This window comes from Talpa occidentalis, unplaced genomic scaffold (assembly GCF_014898055.3).
Source record: "Talpa occidentalis isolate TD23 unplaced genomic scaffold, MPIMG_talOcc4v2.1 talOcc4.2, whole genome shotgun sequence".
In the NCBI taxonomy this organism is placed as follows: Eukaryota; Metazoa; Chordata; class Mammalia; order Eulipotyphla; family Talpidae; genus Talpa; species Talpa occidentalis.
The window spans coordinates 2572142-2597132 of NW_023602073.1; the positions used below are offsets into that span (position 1 = coordinate 2572142).

At 45.2% G+C, this 24991-nt stretch overlaps 1 protein-coding gene and 1 long non-coding RNA gene across 2 annotated transcripts; both read right to left on the reverse strand.

Moving 5' to 3' along the window:
- Window positions 1–372: 372 nt before the first annotated feature.
- On the reverse strand, window positions 373–11032 carry LOC119253266 (zinc finger protein 239-like). The gene is given in 5 exon segments (XM_054698289.1): window positions 373–4319; window positions 6334–6995; window positions 7183–7309; window positions 10098–10290; window positions 10768–11032. A coding segment is annotated over 1 exon segment (1110 nt). The 5' UTR covers window positions 4035–4319; window positions 6334–6995; window positions 7183–7309; window positions 10098–10290; window positions 10768–11032; the 3' UTR covers window positions 373–2924.
- A 1248-nt stretch (window positions 11033–12280) lies between these two features.
- Window positions 12281–24461, reverse strand: LOC129146364 (uncharacterized). Its single transcript, XR_008552976.1, has 3 exons — window positions 24246–24461; window positions 13684–13807; window positions 12281–12618 (listed from the first exon to the last, which is right to left on the reverse strand). It is a non-coding gene; the product is annotated as an uncharacterized LOC129146364 (long non-coding RNA).
- Window positions 24462–24991: the final 530 nt, after the last annotated feature.

The following is a 24991-nucleotide window of genomic DNA, read 5'->3' on the forward strand; positions in this document are numbered from 1 at the left end:
AAAAATACCTATAGAGAATATGGGGGGTGCCCTTACCAGTCATGCACAGTGCACCTTCCAGACAAAGGCCAAATGTTCTCTCTGGTCCATCATAATAGGGGCTTCAATATGAATCAAGTTAGCTCTGCTATTTCAGATCCTTGGGACCAACGTTGGGTACAGGGAGTCCAAGCCGCAGTGTGCACTGGCTGGCATTCCTATCCAGTGGCAACACTGTCCATCTCAAGGGAATATGTCCCGACACAAAATGCCACAGTCCAAGTCTCCCAGGACATCCTCCATTCAGAACAAATCCTGTAAAATCAGCTAACAGCATCAGAAAAGACCGAGACAACCTCAACCTGGATTCATATAATCCAAAACGCTATAACCTTCCTGAATGACTCTTGTGGGACTAACACCTCCTCTTGTTTCCTCTGTGCTTCCCTTCAGAGGCCTCTACTGGCAGCAGGTCCAATGAATCTCAGTACCACTACGACCAAGATAACGGACGCTGCTTGCCAGACTCCCCAACTCTCAGTCCCCCTATGGGACTCCAATCACAGCTACCCCTGCCAGCAAACGGATGCCCTTGTCAGCTTTCATGCCCGTGCTTCTAACATTTCGGTTACTTCTGTGCTCCGAACAACAGCAAAGGGAAACTTTTTCTGGTGCAGTGGCTCTCTCTCTCGGTGTATTAATTCTGCTACTCCAGGCCCACGTATCCAAGTCCTCGCGGTCCCACAGTTAGCTCTGTACGGACGGTCTGAGCTAGGTTGGTTATTCTCACCACATCGGACTAAGCGGGCGGCCTTTCTCCCAATCATGGTTGGAATCAGCCTGGCATCATCGATAGCAGCCGCAAGAATGGCAGGTGGGGCCCTGGGACACAGCCTGATTTCTGCCCAGGAATTTCATGAAAGAATAGATACCTCCTTAGAAAAAACCTATGTGTCTTCAGCATCATTACAAAGACAGCTCACCGCCCTGGCACAGGTCACTCTCCAAACCCGGCGGGCTCTGGACTTGTTAACAGCTAATAAAGGGGGTACCTGCCTGTTCCTCAGGGAAGAATGTTATTACTAGTAAAACCGGGGACTCCAACTCTCCACTGACAAGGTTTCAAAATCCTAGTGTCATGGCTCCTCCCACTCTTGGGGCCAATACTAATGATCACCTTATTTTTTCTTTTCTCTCCTCGCCTCCTAAAATTCATACAGGCTCGCATTCGGGAAATGTCTCCTACCACCTTTAACCAACTCCTTCTCCACCCATATTCTCGCGTCCCTGCAGAAGACCCTCATCACCAGGCCTGAGCCACCCCCTTGATTTTTGCCCCTTTCAGCCAGAAGTAGCCAAAGAGAGAAACTTCACCCCTTTTCCTATCAACAAAAGGCTGGTATGAAAGGTCCATGCAGGAGGCAGGAATGCAGAAGCCTACCAGGAAGCCCACCTGGGGGGCAGGAATGCGGATACCTGCCTGGAGGACTCAGACAGTGAGACTCCCCCCTCCCCGGAGAGTCTCTTCTCAGACAAAGAACCTCTACCTGCCCCACAAGACTCCCCCTGCCCAACAAACTTTTTCCTGCCAGAGGAGCCCAACTTCCCACCTGACCCCTGCTCACCCTTTAAAACCCTGCTTCCCCCTAACAACCTGCGCGGCTTCACTGACACCCACCTTGGGTGCGTGAGGTCTGCGCGGGGCGCAATAAACTTTCCCTCCCTTTGAGAAACGTAGCCTAGCTCTCCTTGTCTTTACCACACGGAACCTTTCAGTCACAGCCTCTGCGAAAGGTCAATCAACCCTTGCTGCTCTGGGAAAGATGTGACTGTTCCCTTCCCTCATGCCTGTGCTCACGCGCTCTCCCGGGTTGCCTGAAATGCATAAATGAAGGGCTGCAGAGACCCTCAGCAGCACGAGGCCCGCACCCTGACCCAGTGTCTGCGTCTCCTCATGCCCCTCCCTTATCATTCTCTACAGTTGCGCCACCGCTGTCCTACTCTGAAGAGACATCAGGACTTTAATAAACTGTCAATGTATTCCCTAAGGACAAAAGGATGAAATGATTTGAACTTCAGCATGTTTCTCGGTCTAATTTCTATGCCAATTGGGTGATTTAGATCAATCTTTTGAGTCAACCAAACAGCATATCCATTCACATTTTCTTCATACATGATATATGACACCACCTTAAATTTGCAGGAGCAAGTCAGATGTGAGCAAATCCATCCATTAGAGAAGGATCCCTTAGATGTTTGAGGCAGCAACAATCAAACACATGATGTGACGTACATGAGAAAGTCATAGAATGAAGTAATTTAGGCGTGAATTACATTCATCATGTCTATTCATAGCTCAAGTATGGCTGATAGAAAATAACTATACATGACCCAAACCATTGTCTTCAAGTTTTATTTATGTTTTTTAAAGATGTATTTTTATGCATACAAGAACTGGGGTATAGGCCAGAGGTGAGGGGGGTGAGAGGATTCACCAGAGACAGAGTGGGGAACAGAACAGGCAGATCCACTGAAATACACTGCTGAGGGGAGCATCAGGCAAGACAGGAGAGGTCTGCTGCTCCATGTCGGTCAGCTCCCTGGACAGGGATCAAACTTGTGCTGCAGTGGCTGCCAACAGCTTCACAAAGCTGCAACTTAACCCCTTGCGCCACCAGGGAGGCCTCCTGAACTTTTAAATTATGCTAATATTTAGTGTTTTAATCTTGGTTTATGCTCCATGACCATATTCTCATTTTAGGTTATGTCTGGCCAAGTGGAATTAACTTACTACTGCACTGCAATGTCTCAATATGCATCTAATTTTCATTATAAATTACTTTCTCCTATTTTTGCTTCTTTAAAGTTTCCAGTATGAAAATCTGGTGGTTTCATAATATATATTTGGACAATCCATTGGTCATTTTCATTTACGGGTTCTCTCACTAGGCACTCCGATGTTTAGGATGATTTGACTTCTGGATAATCACTGCCACTTCTGGTGAAACTTCTGGACTTCTGGTTAAAGAGACTACAGTAAAAAAATGACCTTTGAATTTTAACATTTCTCTAATGTGAATTCTGTGATGTAGAATAAGACTTGACTTCCAGTTAAAGGCTTTGCCACAGTCTTCACATTTGTAGTTTCTTCCCAGTGTGAATTCTATGATGTTGACTAAGATATGACTGTTTTTTTAAAGACTGCCACATTCTTAACAGTTCTAAGGTTTCTCCACAGTATGAATTCTGTGATGTCGATTAAGATGTGACTTCTGGTTAAAGACTTTGCCACATACTTTACATTTGTAAGGTTTCTGCCCAGTATGAATTCTATGATGTTGAATAAGTTTTGAATTATTAATAAAGGCTTTTCCACATTCATTACATTTGTAAGGCTTTTCCCCAGTATGAAGTTTATAATGTTTAGAAAGATTTGACACCCAGTTAAAGGCTTTGCCACATTCTTCACATTTGTAAGGTTTCAGGCCAGTATGAATTCTCTGATGCTGACTAAGACTTGACTTCACCTTAAAGGCTTTCTTACATTCTTCACATTTGTAAGGTTTCTCACCATTATGAACTCTCTGGTGTTGGGAAAGGCGACACAAATATAGAAAGGCTTTACCACAGTCTGGACACATGTAAGGCTTTTCTCTAGTATGACTTCTTAGAGATCGAGTCAACTGTGAATGCCAATAAAAGCCTTTACCATGCTCTCCACATTTACGCCGTTTCTTTCTCTGATGTTCATTAAGGCTGGAGCAGCAAGTGTTATCTTTGCCATAATCTTTACAATTGTAAGGTTTCTCACCAATTGTCTGATATTGGAGAAGTTTTGAGGACTCCTCAATAGGATCCTCTGTAGATTTTTCATCTTCCTTTCTAATTCTCTGATGTTGAGAATGATTTGACACAAAGTTTAAACCTACCCCATGGTGACAATGTTTTGAATAATCATTTCCATTATGGACTAGGGGACTTCCCATATGTTCCAATATTCCTCTGTGAGAATGTGTGGTTAAAAATGCCACATGGATCTTTGCTAACAGAAACATATTTATCTATACATGCAACACACATAAAATGGAGTTTTACCCAACATGGTTTACACACTGGATCAGTTTTTGCAGGAGAAATTTTACTATGGATAATTGTCGCTGCTCGGCCATCTTCATCGCAACAACTGTTGTGCCCTTCACATGCCTCTTGACATGTCTGATCTTTCAATAATTCTAAATTCTCAGAGGTGTCGATTCCATCTCCTCCCGGTCCCACATTTAGGAATAAATCTTCTGTGCCTGACTGTGGTATGCAGTCCTGGTCGTCTTGAGAAGACATGGCTGGGAGACAGCAAGGAATATTTACCGCACTCACAGCACTCAAGACAAAATAAAATATTTTAACTATTTTATACACAAAATTAATACCAAATAAAGACCCCCGGCCTGATGTTAGACAGGTAACATGAGCACTAGACAGCAACACACATGCTTATAAAAGGTGATGTCCTCAGGGAAAGGTAAATACATAGCAAACAGAGAAAAAGGTATGATATAATCCTATAGCAAAAATACTGTTTCTGCTTGAGAACTTAGAAATGTTAAACAGTTGGGTTTTGGTATGCAGTTGAATGTAATTGTTTTCAGTTTAGATAAGGCTAAATAACTTTTCAACATGGTATATAATCCCCATGTGACAAAAAAGAAACCAGTAAAATACATGGAAAAGGAAATGAAAACAGAGAATGATGTCATATGTAACAGGTTGGGTGACAATGCTTTACAATGTTTGTAAATAAGATTACAAACCAGTATACCTCAATTAGCATATAAAATGAGAGCAACTGGAGGGAAATCACCCACAAGAAAGGAAGAGAGGAATAATACAGAGCTGTACTAGGGAGGAAATGAGGTATAAAATGGCTGAGAATACAGGAATCATTTTTTAATAAAGTCAATGCCTTCCTTTCAGAAATCCTTTGTGTGTAAATTAATTAAAAGTCCACATGAAAATGACAAATGTGTCTGAAGGAATTAAAAATAAGACCAATTCAATCTTACCTATACGAAACTCAACACAGACATCAGCACACCATGTAGAACGTAAGGTTGGAACTAGATTCTATGAAAACTGATCCATGGAGTCACGTTGATCACACTAATATCAGAATTATATGATCTGAGTTTAAAGCCTCACAGGATGAAAAGAATGCCCCAAGAACATAACAGAAAACTACATGTATTGGGAAGCACTGTAATATAACACATGCACTAACATGAGGACCTGAATGTGTGCAGCACACAAAGACAGAACTGAATGCAGAAGAGGAAAACATAAGATCAAGGAGGGGTTCAAGCCCCAATTGCAACTGGAAGGAAAATAATGGTATAAATTCAGGAACCGGAGTTGACAAACAGGGGTGAAAAATAATTCTAAAGAAAGGTGTGGTATATACACAGGGTGGAATACTACTGAAAAAGGATACATCTGGCCATTTGCAACGACAAGGATGGAATATTGGGGGAGGATGATGCTCAGTGAAATGAATCAGAAGGGGAAAGACTTACTGGATGAATTCACTCCTGTTTGGAATATGGAGAAACAAAGCAAAGAAACTGACAATACAAACCAAAATGAACTCGAGAATTAAGACTGCAGAAGTGAGGGTACTGAAGAGGTAGGGACACTGGTTGTGGGTACGAAAGTGGGAGTGGATTCAAAGATCTACGGTGAGGCCCATAAGTGCACTGGTGGTGGGTGTGGTGGTGACAAACATTTGAGATGATGAGAATCTATTCTCGAATCATATAGAGCAAGGTAAACTCGTGTTTCCTAGATTCTAAATAACTAAGAAATACTGAGACACTGAAAGGAAGCAAACTTCCAAAACATGTGGGATTCAGAAAATAATACTAAGAAGTAAATTTAAAGCATTAAACAATTACACTATCAATAAGAGGGATCTCACCTGAGCAACATAACTTCACACCTCCAGGAATTAGAAAAAGAATAATTTAAGCTCCATATTGGCAGAAAGGAGGACATTTAAAATGAAATAAAAAATACATAGATGTAACATCATGGCCAAAAAGCAGGTGCTTCTCTATGAAAGGAAGTCTGGATTTTGAAAGATCAACAAAATGGACAAAACCTAAGTTCAATTCAGTAAGAAGGAAAGGCAGAGGACTCGGTGTCCGAGAGGAGACGCCCCCAGGGAAAGTAAGACTAAGACTCCAGGACAAAATAGGAGCATGTCTGCAACCCCTGAAACAGAGCTTCCTAGACATATTTAGGATGCTTTCCTGTACCATTGCACCTGCCAGCTGCGGCCTCTGCCAGATTCATTCCACCTACCTGGGAGGAGGACGGGATTTGCACTTCTCTTCACATCCCAGGGCTCCACCTTTTGCTCCAACAAGACGACCAGGTCAGGCTTAGACATAGCAAGACCTGTTTATTAGGACAGGTGATATGAGATGGCCTGCAGATTTTCAAATTACCAATACAGGATTGTGCTCAGTAGAGAGGAGAATACAGAAGGTTCTAGAAAAGGATCACTGCAAATACTTTTTCTGACACCACCTTTACCAGAAATCATTTAAATTTTCATATCCTGGGGCCTCCCTGGAGGTGCCAGGGGTTAAGGAGCATCCTGTGAAGCTGTCCGTGGCCTCTGTAGCGAGAGTTCAATCCCTGGCCGGCCAGGGAGTGGCCTACATGGCGAGGTGGACGTCTCCTGACTCGACCGCTGCTCCCCTCAGCAGTGTGCTTCGGTTGATCTGCCTGTTCTGTTCCCGGTTCTGTCTCTGGTGAGTCATTTCACCCCTCACACCTCTGGCCTGAACCCCAGCTCTTGTATGCATAAATAAATAAATCTTTAAAGAAATAAATTTTCAATCCTGAGAACCATTTCCAGACATCTGAGTCATAGGAATGTGCAATAACACACTGATTTTAGCTTGTAATAAGGAACTGATTTTCTTGAATGAGCACTAATAGAGCAGGCTGCAGATCACCTAAGAGAGGAGAAGTTTAAGTCATGATCAAACAGCATGAGACTTTCTTTCCAACAAACTCACACTGTTTTTCTGAAAATCAGGGATGTAAACGTAGCCTACAAATCTGGACATCCCAGGAGCACACACACACAGCACAGGAAACGGTGAGGGCAGATGAGGAAATCTGGAGGGATATTCTCCTCACCCAAGGACGCCAGGTTCCTGTAAGTCTCTAACATCACGTCTCGGTAAAATTCCCACTGTGCCGGGTCCAGGTAGTCCTGCACCTCCTGTGAGAATTCTACGGCCACATCTCTGAAGGTCAAAGGTTCCTGAAATCAAGATATACAGTTACCATGTGGCCAACAACGGAGCTCTGAATAGGGTATGAGGTGAAAAGAGAGTTTTTTTGAGAGTATCCTCATGGTGGCACAAAGGGTTCAGTCTCAGCACTATGAAGCTACGACAACTACCGAAGGATGAGTTGGATCCCTGACCAGGGATCTGACTCACATGGCGCAGCAGACCTCTCCTGTCTCCCTGCTGCTCCCCTCAGCAGTGTATTTCAATAGATCTGCCTGTTCTGCTCCCCACTCTGTCTCTGGTGAATCATCTCATCCCCCAACCAATGCCCTGACCTCTGGTTTATATATAAATAAGTAAAATAAATCTTAAAAAAAGGGAGACCTGGTTCTAAGAGAGAAGAATGCCCTTATGAGACCCATTTTACATAGTAACAGTCTAATGCACCCACTGAGCCCAGAAGATCACATATGCCCACAGAACCACCATGGACGCTATAATTTCAGTGATGTCAAATCTGACCCAGGGCACACATTTGTACAGCAGGGAGGCAGGACAATTGGAAAATTCATAGTAGACTGACCTGAAAGACTGGAAGGAAATTGTAAATAATGATCAAATACTAAGCAGAACAACAAGAAAACAATCATATTTGAACCCTTGGTGTCCATTATATATGTTGAACTATGTTATCACTTTTTACAATTGAATACATGATAAAATTTGTTTATTTCTCTGAAAGTATAAACAAGTTATGAAGAGAATGTGTGTGAAAAGACTGGCATTTCCATTGATATTCACACCAAAAAGAATGAAATAGCTGTGATTATTTCATTCAAGTTAAAGAAGGAGGGGCCTCTCTAGTGGCACAAGGGGTTAAGAGGCAGCACTATGAAGCTATCTGCAGCCACTGCAGCATGAGTTCGATCCCCGGCCAGGGAGGTGACCCAAATGGCGCAGCAGACCTTTCCTGTCTCGCCCGCTGCTCCCCTCAGCAGTGTATTTCAGTCAGTCCGCCTGTTCTGCTCCCTACTCTGTCTCTGGTGAATCCTCTCACACAACCCCTTCTGCCATACCTCTGGCCTGCAGCCCAGCTCTTGTATACATAAATAAATAAATCTTAAAAAAAAAAGTTAAAGGAGGTGAAGGACCTGAACACTGAAAATTATAAAACTCTAGTAAAGGAAACAAAAGATAAGAAGAAATAGAAAGATGTCCTGTGCCCCTAGGTGGGAAGAATTAACATCATAAATGGTTTATTGTCCAGAGCTATTTACAGAGCTAATACCTATCCACATACCAAGGAGGTTTTTTGTAAGGAAAGAGAACAATCACTGCATTTATGTGAACCCACAGAAGGTCCCAAATAGCAAAAAAAAATCTTGAGAGAAAAAGTGAAATGTAACGATCACACTTCCTGACTTCAAAATATATTAAATGCCAATGGTAATGAAAACATTATTTTACTGGAACAAAACCAGAACTCAGAGCAATGGAAGGCAATTAAAAACCCAGAAAGCAAATACTATAAATACGAAGAGTTCATCTTGGACAAAGGAGCTAAAATCATACAATTCAGACAAGACAGCCTCTTTAATAAATAATACTGGGATGGGAACCCCTGGCGGTCAAGGAGTTAAGAGTCAGTGCTATATATACAGCATGGCCATTCCAGGCCAGAGAGCTGACTCACATGTGGCACAGCAAACCTCACCTGTCTCCCTCACTGCTTCCCTCAGCAGTGCATTGCAGTGGATCTATGTGTTCTGCTCCTTACTTTCTTTCTGGTGGACCCTCACAAACCCGGAACATCTGGTCTACACCCCAGTTCTTCCATGCATAAATATATCTTCCTAAAAAATGGTTTCAGGAAACATGTATAGTGACTTGCAAAACTAAGAAGCAAGACCCATTCAAAACTCCATATAGAAAACTAATTCCAAATGGCTGAAACGTTTGGATATAAGAGCCCAAAGCATGAAGTACTGAAAGCAAATAAGGGGTACACTATAGGACAGCTGCTACAAAATGCATTAGGGAACACAACCCCAACACCAAGGGAAAGAAAAGCAAAATTCAACATGTGGGACAACACCAAACCTAAAAGCTTTTGGAACTCAAAAGAAACCAGCATAGAAACAGAAAGGCACCCTATAGAATATAAAAAATATTTGCATGTCACACATCTGACAAGGAGTTCATTCCAAAATTTATAATGTATCCGGGCCTCCCTTGTGGCGCAAGGGGTTAAGACACAATGCTAGGAGGCTATTCCCAGTCACTGCAGCATGAGTTTGAGCCATTAGAGCAGTACAGTCCCTGCGGATAACGGTGCAGAGATTTCTTTTTTTTTTTTTTTTTATAGAGGCATGTTTTATTTATTTGTTTGTTTGTTTGTTTGTTTTGTTTTGTTTATACATGCATTGGGTACAGTCAGAAGCGCGGGAGGGTGAGAGAATCCACCAGAGCCAGAGCGGGGAGCAGAGCAGGCAGAAGGACCGAAGTACACTGCTGAGGGGAGCAGCGGGCGGCAGGAGAGGTCTGCGCGCCATGTGGGACCCTCCTCCGGTGGCCGGGGAGCAGCCGGGGATCGAACCGGCGCTGCAGAGGCCGCGGGCAGCTTCGCAACCCAGCGCTCAACCGCTGCGCCATCGGGGAGGCCCGAGATTTCTTAAAGAAATAAAAATAGAAATTCCATATGATCAGCAACACTTTTTACCCCAACGTGAAAACTCATTATAAGATTCATCTAGACCTAAGAGTAGAGCAGCACTGTTCCCAACTGCCCAGCTAAGCTAAAGAAAACAAATCACTCACCAGAGATTTATCCATTGTCCACTGCTCTCAAAGATGCCAGAGGACTCTGGAGGCGGCGCTGGGAGAGGTGATGGAATCCTGCAGGAGAGAACTGAGGCAGCTGGTCCCGGGTCCTGGAGTCTCCTGTCCAGAGCGCTCCACACACTGCCTGGGAGAGACCAGAGTCACTGCGCGTGACAGCTGTGCTTACACTCTGAGAAGGAGCAGGAAAGGACCCATAAGTCCATTATTAATACTATTTGGGTTTACCATTTACCGCAAGTTAATAAAACTGATGATTCCTAAGACTGACTAGTAGTTCATGTGAAGAACTAAACAAAAGTTTCAAAGATGATTAATCACTTAAAAAGGGCTTTCCCTGGGCCTCCCTGGTGGTGCAGGGGTTGAGCACTGGGCTGCGAAGCTGCCCGCGGCCTCTGCAGTGCCAGTTCGATCCCCGGCCGTCAGCGAGGGTCCCACATGGCGCGCAGACCTCTCCAGCCTCCCGCTGCTCCCCTCAGCAGTGTATTTCAGTCAGTCTGCCTGTTCTGTTCCCAGCTCTGTCTCTGGTGAATCCTCTCACCCTCCCGTGCATCTGGCCTGTACCCAGGTTCTTCTACGCATGAATAAATAAATCTCTTTAAAAAATCCCTTAAAAAAATTGGTCAGAATTTCAAAGGAAATGATGCACCTTGTCCACTTCTTTGGCAGGACACTCCCAGGAATGTTCCAGAGCCCGGCTTCCCCGGATTCATGTCCTCGTACACCCCGGTGCCCATGCCCTGGATGTGCCTGGGGTGTCCCCCCAAGGGAACGAGGGCGCACAAGCACGGGAGGAAAAGCTCTTTCCCAGGGGTCTGGCCTCCGGGACACCGTCCTCCTGGGGAGACCCGGGGTACCGGCCAGGCACGCGGCGGGGCGGCGGCCACGATAAACGGGCACAAAGGACGGGAAACTCTTACCCGCCGGCCCGGTCAGGGCCCGGGACCCCCGCAGCCACGCCGAGAGGGACGCGAGACCCCGGAACGCAGCCCCATCCGCGTCCAGGCGGGAAACGGCCGCGCGTGCCCCAGGGTGAGCTCGGGGTCCCCGCGGAGAAAACGCCCGGGGACCCGCGGAAGCCACACCCCGGGGCGGGCGCTCGTGGCGGGGGGTTCCGCATCCCACGACAGCCGTCCCAGGGCGTCACAGCGCACGGAACTCCCGGAAACGCGGAGGGGCGGCCGTCGGGGGGCTCGCCCGTGTCCAGGGCGGGGACCCCGCTCCCCTCGCCCCCGAGCCTCGGCCCGGCGGACCCTCCCGGCGCCTGTTCCGGGCCACGGGCCCCCCTCACCCGCCTCAGGCCTCCCCCGGCGCCTCCCCGCCGCGCCCGCCCCCCGCTCCCGCACGCGGGTCCTCAGCCTCACCCCAAGCCCAGCCCCGGCGACAAAGCCGCTCGCAACCCGCGGGGGGGGGGGGCAGCGACCGCGGAGGCCCCGGGGCCCCGGGAAAGACGGGGAGGACGCGGGGCCGCGCCTGCGCAGACGAGGCCGGCGAGGCCGGACGCCCCTGGGCGGAGCCCCGGGCGGGAACCGCGTGTCCTCGGGAGACTACATTTCCCACAATCCCGCGCGCCGCGCGTCCGGAGCGTCAGGGCGGGTCCTCCCCCAGTGGGGCTCAGGGACATATTGGGTGGTGGGGCCACGTGAGCGCAGCCTCGCAGACCGCCCGGCGCGCCGGAACCGAGTCTGTTTGGCGAGGAAAAGGAGGAGAGTGTTTTGATGCCAGAGAAGTGGGTTCCTCTTACTCTGCTCTCTCCCTGCGCTTGGGGAGCTGCACCCCCAGGAGGGTGTTTAGGGCACACTCCCTGGACAGCATCTTGAATAAACCCATGTAACGGCCTTTCTTGTGTCGTAGCTTTGCCTTTCTGGGCGCCAGTGAGAGACCAGCTTTGGAGGCTCCCAGATGGGACTCTGTACCCTCAGACCCCATTCTCTCCATGCACCGTGTTGTTAGGAGTTGGCGCCTCAACTCCGTCCGGGGTTCCCAAAAACTGCACGGAGCCAGAGATGCAAAAGCAAAAAGGCTTTATTGCTAGCTTATGCTAGGGCCCGACTCTGCCTGGTGTACTGACACAGCAGTCTCATCAGGTTGAGAGAAGGACCCCTTTAAGGGTGACAAGTTGTTTTTTATACTCTGTTACAGCAGAAAAAAGGGACCTTTCATATCAGAAAAAGGGGACCTTTCACAACGGGGACCAAGTTCAATCTGATTGTGTACCTTTCTTTGGCAGCCTTTAAGTTTCGTTCACCCTGGCCTCGTGGTTCTTGTGGTTTTACCCTGCAACGGACAGCTGTGCTCTTTAAAACGGTCGTTTTCCTTAAAATGGCTGCTGTCTTGCTATGTTTAGTCCTTTAACATCTTACAGTGTGAGGGCTTAGAGCTGCTGGAGGCCTCCAGGCTGAGCCAGGGTCCTTCCACCTGTATCTTAAAAGGTCTGAGTTTGAGGGGCTCGCAGTCTCCTCATTTCTCGCTAAATGGGCTTTTAACGACATTTTCCATCCTGCCAGACAGATTTTAAGAGTTACCGCATCCTGACCAAAAACTAAGCAACTGCTGCGTGACCCACTACCAGCACTGCCTGCCTGTGACGGACATCAGGCCCAGAGACACACACTCTCTTCCCACACATTCTGTCATTCCTAAATAATGCCTCCTAATATATTTACATGTAGCGTTCAACATGTATCACAGCCATGAGAGTGTTCGTTGTATAGGCCATGAAAATGGACTGTTAAATAGGGTACGATTTTATAGGTCCTGATTGAGAATTGCCGTGGCATTGCTTCTCATTGTACATGTGACTAGTTAAAGTAGAAATTGTTAAGAGTCACCGTTCAACAGAAGACCAGACAAGGAATGGAAATAGAGGAATTCATGACACAGAGATACTGATAAATGTCCACTCACACCTTGTGCAGCTATGTGGATGCGTCAGAGTTCAGAAGGAGAGAGTTGCAGGAAATGGGGCATGTGAATGTATTAGGCTACCTAACTGGAGTGCTTCAACTTTTCTGAACTGAGATTATATTATTTGAGGTAAACCTAAAACAGTAAGACTATTGCCCACTCTGTGGAGGTCCAGGGCCAATCATGGGGAGGGCCTGTGAGGGACTACCATTGCCAATATGTGCAAATGAGCTCATGTAATGAAATTATATGTACTTGTGATTCTTCAGGGTGTGATTGAGGCAATGTAGCAAGATCCTCTATGAGGGTACCATGGAGTGTTGGACGAAAGTTCTTGACAATACTTCTACATAATTATCAATATACACATTACAACGTCCACTGTTACTAAACAGACAAAAGTGTAGTTGTTGCAAAATACAATCAAAACTATTTGAGATTTGAGGCCTGTGTGAATGGAGCCTGACACTGTGTTGACAACCAGTTTATTGTTCCTATAGTTTACCGAATCCTTGAACAAGGAGGAATTGGTTAATGTTGATGAAGGATAATGTAATCAGGGTCTCCCTGGTAGCCTAGAAATTAAGTCTCACCCTTATTACTGCTAAGGCCTGAGTTTGATCCAGGCCAGGGAGCTTACCCACATGGCACAACAGACCTCTCCTTTCATGCCCGCTGCTCCTCTTCGCAGTGTATTTCATTTACTCTGCCTGTTCAGCTCCTAACTCTGTCGCTGATGAATCCTCTCACCAACGGCACCACTGGCCTACATTCTTGTTCTTCTATGCAAAAAAAAAACAAAATTACAAATAAAGTTATCAAATATACCTGAGGATATACACATAAAAATCAGTCGGGTTTATGGGCCTCCCTGGTGGCAGAAGGGTCAAAGTCTAAGTGGTATCAAGCTGTCGCTAGACACAACAGCATGAGTTCGATCCCCAGGCAAGGAGCGGACCCACATGGTGCAGCAGATCTCTCCTGTCTGGTTCGCTGCTCCCCTTCACAGTGCATTTCAGCAGATCTGTCTGTTCTTCTCCCTACTCTGTCTCTGGTGAATCTTCTCACCACCGCCCCAACCCAACCTCGGCTTCAACCTCTGATCTTATATGCATAAATAAGTAATTTTTTTTAAAAAATCAGCTTTATTAAAACATACTTAGTTCAGCTACCAGTGTATGCTCTTTGGTCAAAATCAAGTTGCAGGCATTTAAGAAGCATTCTTGTTCTTCTGATTCCTGAATCCCATTGTTGGTGGTCAACACAGAGGCTCAATACTTAGCTAATGTGCACACACACAATTCTATGCTCTGTTTTTGGAAAGTCACCTGTTCTTTCATCATATGCCTGTGAAGATTTCTTTTGGAAATGTTAAATAATAGTCCTGATCCCTATTACTACCATGAAGATACACCAGGATTTTAATCAGCTGTCAGCATATTTCCATAAGGAGAAATTGATGAAATGATTTGAACTCCAGCATGTTCCTATGTCTGACTTTTATGCCAACGATGAAGGCCATACTCGTCGTGGTGATTTATTTTTTTTTTAAAGATTTATTTATTTATTTATTTATTTATACAAGCACTGGGTACAGTCAGAAGCGCGGGAAGGTGAGAGAATTCACCAGAGCCAGAGCGGGGAGCAGAGCAGGCAGAAGGACCAAAGTACACTGCTGAGGGGAGCAGCGGGCGGCAGGAGAGGTCTGCGCGCCATATGGGACCCTCCTCCGGTGTCCGGGGAGCAGCCGGGGATGGAACCGGCGCCGCAGAAGCCGCGGGCTGCTACGCAACCCAGCGCTCAACAGCTGCGCCATCGGGGAGGCCCTCGTCTTGGTGATTTAAATCAATGTTTTGGGTCAACTAGAAGCAGCACCTCCATTCAGATGTTCTTGATACATGGCACATTACTGTCCTAAATTTACCTGCAAGATAGACATGAACAAATCCATCTACTAGGAGAATCTCTCAGATGTTTGAGGCAGCAAAAAAGCGAACGCATGACTTCACACACACAAGGGGAGAAAGCCAGAGAATGGAGTGAATTAGAGCTGTGTTACATTCATCCCCACTTCATAATATCCCAAGTGTGACTGATAAAAAGTACACAAAAATAATTATATCTCAACCATCATATTGAATATTTTCTACACTCTCGACATTCATAGGGTTTGGCTCCAGTGTGAGTTTCTGATGTACAATGAGGTGTGATTTCCTGTACAATGTTTTCTTACACTTTAGACATTCATAGCACTTCTCATGTTCCATGAGGGTTGATTTCCAGGAGAAAGTTTTCCTACACTCTTGACTATCATAGAGTTTCTTTCCAGTGTGACTTCCCTGATGTACAAAGAGGAGTGATTTCCGGTAGAACGTTTTCTTACACTTTGGACTTTCGTAGGGTTTTTCTGGTGCATGAGTTGTCTGATGAACACTCAGGCCTGACTTGTGACAGAATGATTTCTTACATCCTTTACATTTATAATGCTTCATGCCTGTGTGAATTTTTTTTAAGATTTATTTATTTTACAAGAACTGGGGTACATCCCAGCCGGGGGCAAGGGTGAAAGGATTCACCAGAGAGAACAAGAGCAGGGAGCAGAGCAGGCAGATGGACTGGAAACATTGCTGAGGGGAGTAGGAGGAGAGACAGGAAAGGTCTGCCTGCACTGCAGGGTAAATGGTTTTTCAGGCTTTTCTGCCCTCCCACAATTAGGATTGCCCCTGCTTGAGGGGGCACCTATAGAGTTACATTATTGCAAACTATCTTATTTACCTCTGTGGGCCATGGGAGGAGTATTGAGAGAGTCACCAAGAGAAGCAGAAGCAGAAAAGCAGGAGAAGAGGCAGGAGAGAGAAGGGTAGAAAGGAAGTCAGAGAAGCCCAGACTTGCTGGGAGCTTGGAGGCCTTCTGGCCTCCTGGCCCCCAGGGAACCTCTGCCTGCCATGTACCTGTTTGCCACACTACATGAGAAAGCTCAATAAAAGCCTGAGAAAGCCACCGAGGGCTCCAGGACTCTCCTTTACCCGTCTGCTGGATCAGAAAACCTGCTCAGTGCCCATCCTGCCCCGACAGGCACCATGTAGGTATCTCCCTGGCCCGCCCAGAAGCGAACCGGCACTACAGAGGCTGCAGACACCTTCACAGCACTGTGCTCAACCTGCTGCACCACCGGGGAGGCCCCCTTATGAGTTTTGATGTACACTGAGGTCTGTCTTCCAGGAGAAAGGTTTCCCACTTTCTTTATAGCCAAAGAACCTTGTAGTGACACTTCCCTGATACCTTTTGTGTAAGGAAATATCAGATGTTTCAGAAGGTTTATCACCTCTTTGTATTTTCTCATGCTCAGTAAAAAGACATTTCAGACAACATTTCACCACATGTATTATATTAAAAAATATTCTGTTCTAACAGAGTTCTCTCAAGCTGACTGGCATGAAATTGAAGCTGAGTTTACCCCCACTTTCTTTTTTTTTTTTTTTTTTTTTTAATAGAGGCAAGTTTTATTTATTTAGTTATTTGTTTGCTTGTTTGTTTGTTTTGTTTATACATGACTGGGTACAGACAGAAGTGCGGGAGGGCGAGAGAATTCACCAGAGCCAGAGCCCAGAGTGGGGAGCAGAGCAGGCAGAAGGACCAAAGTACACCGCTGAGGGGAGCAGCGGGCGGCAGGAGAGGTCTGCGCGCCATGTGGGACCCTCCTCCAGTGGCCGGGGAGCAGCCGGGGATTGAACCGGCACTGCAGAGGCCGCGGGCAGCTTCGCAACCCAGCACTCAACTGCTGCGCCACCGGGGAGGCCCACCCCCACTTTCATTACATGTATGCTGTTCATCTTCAAAATGTTGATGAGTCAAATGTACTGGTTTCTCATCAATACATTTCCTCCTTTTGTTACATGTACAGGGAGTCTCCCCTATTTGAGTTTTATCTTAACCAATGAAAGGTACCATATCATAGGTATGCTCACATTCACTGTATTTCCAGGCAGTCTGTCCCATAAGAGCACCTTGATGTGTAAAGAATATTGCGTCTTTGTCGAAGGCTTTCCCTTGTTCAGATAAGTGAAAAGGGTGCTGAAAAGGTGGGATCATCTGATGACTATGGTGCTCGGGATACCTTACAGTTTGCCTAGTCATACTAAAGCCCTCAAGTTTCTTTGTAGCACGCATCTCATGAGGCTCAGCAGGGATAAACATGTTCTTACATACAGCAAAATTCTCAGGCATCAATGCTGAAATGTTTCCATTTCTGCTATTAAGGTTCAAACTATGACTTGAGTCCAAATAATTTGTTTTCCCAAAGTTCCTCCATGGTTGATGTTTTGCTGTTGGCAACAACAACTTGCCTCAAAAGTCTGTCCTGATTTGGCTGGTTGGCTTTAATCAGGTACTCCACAGTATGGACATCTAAAAGTAGATAAAAATAGGGCCTTGCCGGGCCTCCCCTGGTGGCGCAGCAGTTGAGCGCTGGGCTGTGAGGCTGCCCGCAGCCTCTGCAGCGCCGGTTTGATCTCCGGCCGCTGGCGAGGGTCCCACATGGTGCACGGACCTCTCCTGCCATGCCCGCTGCTCCCCTCAGCAGTGTATTTCGTCAGTCTGCCTGTTCTGCTCCCTGCTCTGACTCTGGTGAATCCTCTCACCCTCCTGTGCTTCTGACTGTGCCCAGTGCTTGTATGAATAAATAATTTTTTAAAAATAAAAAATAAAATAAAAGATAAAAATAACCATCTCTGTGAACATCTAAACGTTTCCTGTGAATGTTAATCTAAAGGCACAAAGTTGCTTTACTACAACACAAAACAAAACAGAGTACCTGGTTTTGATTTTCTGATTGAAATTTCTACCCCAAACAAATTATATAACATTAAAAGAATAGATTTCCTATGGCCAAAACAGGTTGAAAAGCAATCAGTAATGCTTCTTTCATATTGCATGACTTTTTATATTCATGAAGAAATATTTGGTAAACATATTCAATTAACTCTAGATGAAGATGACAGCTAGTAGCATTTAATCTACCATTTAGCCTGCATTCTACTGTTGTTCCTATAACTATGTGACTTAGGTGGTACTTTTTGAACAACAATGCTTTCTAGATGTCATCACTTTCCTGGAAAATCTATTTATCAGATGTGAGTGAGGGACATGTTTCAGTCACTTCAACAAGACTATCGCTTTGAAAATAAGGATTCTGCTTCTACTTTTCTTCAGTTTTTACTTCTCCTTGGCACAGGCCATAGTCATCTGGGTTCTTTTTTTAAAGTCACATCATTATCATTGCGGGGGAGAGGGGGGAGAGACATTACAGGAAATTCTTTTTTTTTATTATATTTTATTTTTTTTTTTTAAGAGGCATGTTTATTTATTTATTTGTTTGTTTGTTTGTTTATACATGCACTGGGTACAGTCAGAAGCCCGGAAGGGTGAGAGAATTCACCAGAGCCAGAGCGGGGAGCAGAGCAGGCAGAAGGACCGAAGGACACTGCTGAGGGGAGCAGCGGGCGGCAGGAGAGGTCTGCGCACCATGCGGGACCCTCCTCCCATGGCCGGGGAGCAGCCGGAGATGGAAGCGGCGCCGCAGAGGCCGCGGGCAGCTTCGCAACCCAGCGCTCTACCGCTGCGCCACCGGGGAGGCCCCCATTACAGGAAATTCTTAATTAAACATTACAATACAGGCTTCTCAGAACCTCGACAGAAATAGAAAACTCTGGCTCACCCTTTTGTCCAACTTTAACTTCTGCAATCCAGGCCGTGTTAGTCACCACTAAAAAGCAATTTTTATATCCTCTGAGATCATCACTCCTGATAGTTTCACTCCACTCCTTGGAACGAGTGTTTCAATGTGATAATTCATGGCACTGGAACATTTTATCTAGTATTTTAGTTTTAGCTATCTCATACTTACATAATTGGAGTCCCAAGTATGTATCTTATTCTTTTGCTTTCTTCCCAGTGATTCCCACAGGAGGATATATAACTGCACATTGCAAACTGCTGAGATGTGAGCCCCCCAACCTGAAACTCTGGGTTCCATGGCTTTAGAAACTACATTCTCCGGTTTCCTCTCCTGTGTCACTGATCATCCCTTTTTCTGCTTCACGATTTGCTGGGTGCTCTTCAAGTCACAGTTTCTGGTCTGAGTGGGGTCACAAGACTCATCGTTGGAAGACTATTCATATTCTAAGTAACATTCTATTCAATCCCCTCTCCTTCTATCACATTTGAGTTCATCAGCTGTTAAATAAATACACCTTCAACAGACAGGCACAACCTCTAACCCAGATAGATTATATAACTATATACAGTGCATGTCAAAATGCAATTATTCTCAAACTAGAGCTCGACAATGAGAAGACTCCATCTCCATAACTAAGCCTTGAAAGCACGCACTCTGAAATAACCTCCATAGTTTTCTCTCATCCTCGCTAAACATTCTGTGTGGCTTTATCTCACAATTTGATATACTTATTTATTGCATTTTCCTTCCTCACAGAACATAATTTCAATAAAGCACAGAACATTTCTTTGATTATAGTATTTCACAAATACAAAATTTACCAGCGTCTAACACTTCCCATGAACGTGCTGAAAGAATAAACAAATGGCTGAGGAAAATACCTGAACAAAAACGGTCCATTGAGAATGCAGGAATATTGCAAATATGGAAAACATGCCTAATGCAGAGAAAGTTAGAGAATAGTCAGGAAGGAGACACCGGACAGGTCTATGAAAATTAACCACCATTCAAAAACTAGGGGAAGACTGACAAGAGAGTCATAATTGAAACTGACTGATGAACACGTCTGATTCAGGCAGACAAGCTGTCCAAGGTTTGGGGATCAGGATAAGTAGCTCCATATGGTCAATGTCTGCCAGTCTCAGTTCCTTCCAGCCTCCCTGAAAGGTGTACATTGACTGACATGAGAAATGCTGGTTTTGGGGTTCTTTATGGTTACTGGCTCTGCTCCCTCCTCCAAGCTGATGCTCACCTCAACATTATTAACACAATGCACTTAAACAAAAAACAATTTTAGGGCCTTCCTGGTGGGGCAAGGGGTTAAGCACAGCACTGCAAGGCTATCCGCAGCTCCTGCTGCAGGAGTTCAACCCCTGGCCAGCCAGGGAGCCACCCACATGGTGCAGCAGACCCTCTCCTGTATTGCCTGCTGCTCCTCTCAGCAGTGTATTTCAGTCAGTCTGCCTATTTTGTTCCCCACTCTGTCTCTGGTGAATCCTCGCACCTCTAGCCTGTACCCCAGTTCTTGTATGCATAAATAAATAAAACTTAAAAAAAAAAACAATTTTGGTCCTTGATCAAGTTGCATACGCTTCAGTTTTGGATAAATGACAAAAGCAGATGGAAGATTATGCACATATTTAACAGTGTAGAAGACAGTGGATGCACTTGAGGATTACAAAGGCGTTTCCTTGCCTGGTGACACCAGGGACTGTAGGTCTGCAGCATCACATCCCGGTACAGGGTCATCTGAGCATCACTGAGGTCCTGCCACACCTCCCAGATGAAGTTCACAGCCACGTCCTCAAATGACACCATCCCCTGTGAGGGAACATTCCTCTTCACTTCAGGGCCATCAGCCTGGGTCAGAGAACAGCAAGTGTGAAAGCATAATCTTCTGTGGGTCTTTGATCTTGTATAGGATGTACTGGTGGTTTTTTTTCAAAGATTTATTTTTATTTATTTAAAAAACTTGTTTATTTATTTATACAATCACTGGGTATAGTCAGAAGCGCAGGAGGGTGAGAGGATTCACCAGAGCCAGAGCGGGGAACAGAACAGGCAGAGTCACGAAATACACTGTTGAGGGGAGCAGTGGGCGCAACGGGAGAGGTCTGCGCGCCATGGGCGCCCCTCACCAGTGGCTGGGGATCAAACCTGCACTGCAGAGGCTGCGGGCAGCTTCACAGCCCAGTGCTCAACCGCTGCGCCACCAGGGGAGAGCCAAGATTTATTTTTTAGGGACCTACCTGGTTGTGCAGTTGGTTGAGCGCAGCACTATGAAGCTGTCCACAGCCTCTGCAGCACGGGTTCTATTTCTGGCTGGCCAGGGAGATTCCCACATGGGGGCCAGACCTCTCCTTTCTCGCCTGCTGCTCCCGCCAGCAGTGTACTTTGGTCCTGCTGCCTGTTCTCCCTGCTGTGTCTCTGGTAAATTCTCTCACCCTCCCGTGCCTCTGGCCTGTACCCCAGTGCTTGTATAAATAAATCTTTAAAAAAAAAAAAAAAAAACTGGGCCTCCCGGCTGGCGCAGCAATTGAGCGCTAGGTTGCGAAGCTGCACACGGCCTCTGCAGCGCCAGTTCGATCCCCAGCTGCTCCCCAGCAACTGGAGGAGGGTCCCGCATGGCGCACAGACCTCTCCTGCCGCCCGCTGCTCCCCTCAGCAGTGTACCTCGGTCCTTCAGCCTGCTCTGCTCCCCGCTCTGGCTCTGGTGAATTCTCTCACCCTCCCGCATTTCTGACTGTACCCAGTGCTTGTACTAATAAATAAATATTTTTTTAAATAAAATAAAAAACTTTAAAAAAAGATTGGTATTTTATTTATGCATACAAGACCTGGGATGCAGGCCAGAGGTACTGTGGGGCAGTGCAGGGCTTCGAGAAGCTTCACCAGAGACAGAGTGGGGAGCAGAACAGACAGACTGACTGAAATACACTGCTGAGGGGAGAAGCAGGTGAGACAGGAGAGGTCTGCTGTGCCATGTGGGTCAGCTCCCTGGGTTGAAATGGAGCTTGTGCTGCAGTGGCTCCGGATAGCTTCATAGTGCTGAGGGACAATTTAGTTGTGAAATATCTGACTATCATCAGAGGAGGCAGCTGACAGAGACTGTTTTTTCAGGCTTCCAGCAACAATCACTAAGCAACCATCCTTTTGTATGTTCATTTCTATTTTGTCTACATCTATTTTCCACAGACTGAGGACTTATCCTGCTGCATGATCGCCTTAGTTGTCACTCATGTCCAGAAGAAGGGGGAGCTGGCTAGAATAAGGAGTAGCTCCAATATTTGGGGGGAAAAGAATGCCATATGGCTCTCCTGGAAGCTTGTGATAATCTGAAGGGATTTTGACCAGGACATAGCAGAATCAATGAACATATGGGAACTTAAAGAGTACCCATTCTAATATTCAACCTTGAGCTGTGAGCCTACACCCACTTTGACTTTCATTTTCTGATTCTGGGGCCTCCATGGTGGCGTGAGGGGTTAAGAGATAACCTATGAAGCTATCCGCAGCCACTGCAGCACGAGATCAATCCCCAGCCAGCCAGGGAGCATCCCACATGGCAGACCTCTCCTGACTCGTCCATTGCTTCCCTTAGTAGTGTATTTCAGTCAATCTGCCTGTTTTATTCCCCACTCTCTCTGGTGAATCCTCTCACCCCACACACCTCTGGCCTGTACTCCAGTTCTTATATGCATAAACAAACAAACAAATAAATAAATAAAATATTTCTGGTTCTGTCTATTTCCGTGCTCAGCTTTTCTGTGGATTTTCTTCTCTTTGAATTATACAGAAGATCTTTTTAACATTTCTTTCAGGGTAGATCTAGTGTTAGTGAACCCCTTCTCTGGTTTTGTCTGTCTGGGAAGACCATGATTACTCTCTCGTGTCTGCAGGAGAATCTTGCAGGTGATGATATCGGTCACTGGTATATTTTATCTCTATTCTGCATTTGTTGTTCCATCCTCTCCTTGTTCTCTGGAAGAGAACTTGGTGATAATATTGCCTCAGTTGGAATCATCTGACTCCCCTGACATCTTTGAAATGGCTGGTGAAAGCAACCTTTTTCCTGTGTTTAACTGCCTCAAATCCCAGATGAGCCCGTATTATACTACATTTTGAATATTATGAAAAAAGTGGTGGATTTTTATAGTTCCATTACTAATGTTTTACTTTCAATGAATTCCTTGAAGTTGACTTGATCTCCAATCATTGAGAGAGCAGTTTCATTGCTATGTATTGTTAATGTCTATTTTTATAAATAGTCACTAGTTTTTACTCTTGGTAATTAAACAACGTGGTACAATTTGATGTAGCTTCTGGATTTGACTAAACAGTTCAAGAAATGAAAAATAACAATATGTAATTTTTTTAAAGTTTTGGGTGTAGTTATGAATTTTTACATATATACATGTATTTTCCCTTCATTGAATTCAAGAGTCAGGTGCTATTGCAATTATTACCTGCATTTCACAGCTAGGGACACAAGAAAAACATTTGAAAAATAATTTCCCCAAGACTCTATAGTAAGTAAGCAAGTAAGATAATTTAAATTTGAACTTAAGCAATTGGATGGCCACATTTTTCATCACTAAGAATTGCTGGGTATTAAAAAGAAATGACATGGGGCCTCCCCTGGTGGCGCAGTGGTTCAGCACTGGTTTGTGAGGCTGCCTGCAGCCTCTACAGCGCCAGTTCGATTCCCGGCCACCGGCGAGGGTCCCACCAAAAAAAAAAAATAAAATAAAAATAAAAAAGAAATAAAAAGAAATGACAGCAATGATCTCCTTTGATTTATACAGAAGGATGAAATACTATCATTTTAATTGATGAATAAATGTTTCCATATAATGATAATTAATATACATAGAATACTCTGATTTACACATTTTCCATTTATTCCTAAAGACAACCCTTATCTTTCAATCTGCCTGGAAGATGTTTGCAGGCCCTAATACCTTGAAATCAATGTTTCACATGAAAATCTTGGTGAAATTTTAGTTTTATTCTAGGGGAGTGCACGTATAGAGATATATGAATATAAACTGCTCAAATTATGGGACCTGGCAAGAGTTGTGCACATCGATCGAGTGCTATGCAAAAAAATCCCAGGTCCGAACATGCAAATGAGTCCTCTTACTTTCCTTTTCGTTTGTGAAATGAAAGTGTTTATTAGGTTTCCCCTGTGGTGCAGGTGGTTGAGTGCCGCGCTGTGAAGCTGTCGGCAGCCTCTACAGCACCGGTTTGATCCCGGTGAGCAGGGCAGGGTTCCACATGGCGCGACAGACCTCTCCTGTTGCGCCCGCTGCTCCCCTCAGCAGTGTATTTCATCAGTCTGCCTGTTCTGTTCCCCGCTCTGGCTCTGGTGAATCCTCTCACCCTCCCGTGCCTCTGGCCTGTACCCCGGTTCGTGTATAAATAATCTTTTTTTTAAAAAAAGAAAGTGTTTATTATTATAAAATAATCTACTTTGTACTCACTGAGTATTTCTGCTGGGAGAAAAACATTAAAACGTTTTTAGCAGACATTTCCAATTTTAAGGCCATTGCAGTTAATCATACAGGGCTGCCACCGTACAAGGCCAAATGTGGCATTTACTTTATGAAGATAATTCATCTAATGCATGTTTCCTTGGGGCATTATTTCATTTCCCTGGAAGTTCCTGTAAGATTCAGAATACAGAATATTATTCACTGTACACAAAAATATAATGGGTCCTTATAATATAGTAAAATATAAATGATATTCTGGTAACCTGGAGAATAGGAAACTCCAGGCGGAAACCAAATTTGTTTCTGAAGCCTACACAGACTAGATGTCAAGAGTTCACTGTGATCTTATATGGAGTTTTCCAGCAAAGTTAGCTAGAATTGCTGTTTGGTTACTCTGCCTTGTGATTTTATGCAAAAATAAGTAAATTGGCCTGAGAGTAGATTTAGTTTGCAAATATTTTGCTGTACTACTGTATAAAATTGGGTCAAGGTGGAGAAAACTTGTTTTTAAAAAAGTTAAACCGGACCTCCCTGGTGGCGCAGGGTGTTAAAGACAGCATTACCGAATTATTGCCAGCCACTGAAGCATGAGGTCGATCCCCGGCTGGCCAGAGAGCTACCCACATGGCACAGCAGACCTCTTCTGCCTTGCCTGCTGCTCCCCTCAGCAGTGTATTTCAGTAGATCTTCCTGTTCTGCTCCCCACTCTCTCTGGTGAATCCTCTCACCCCCAC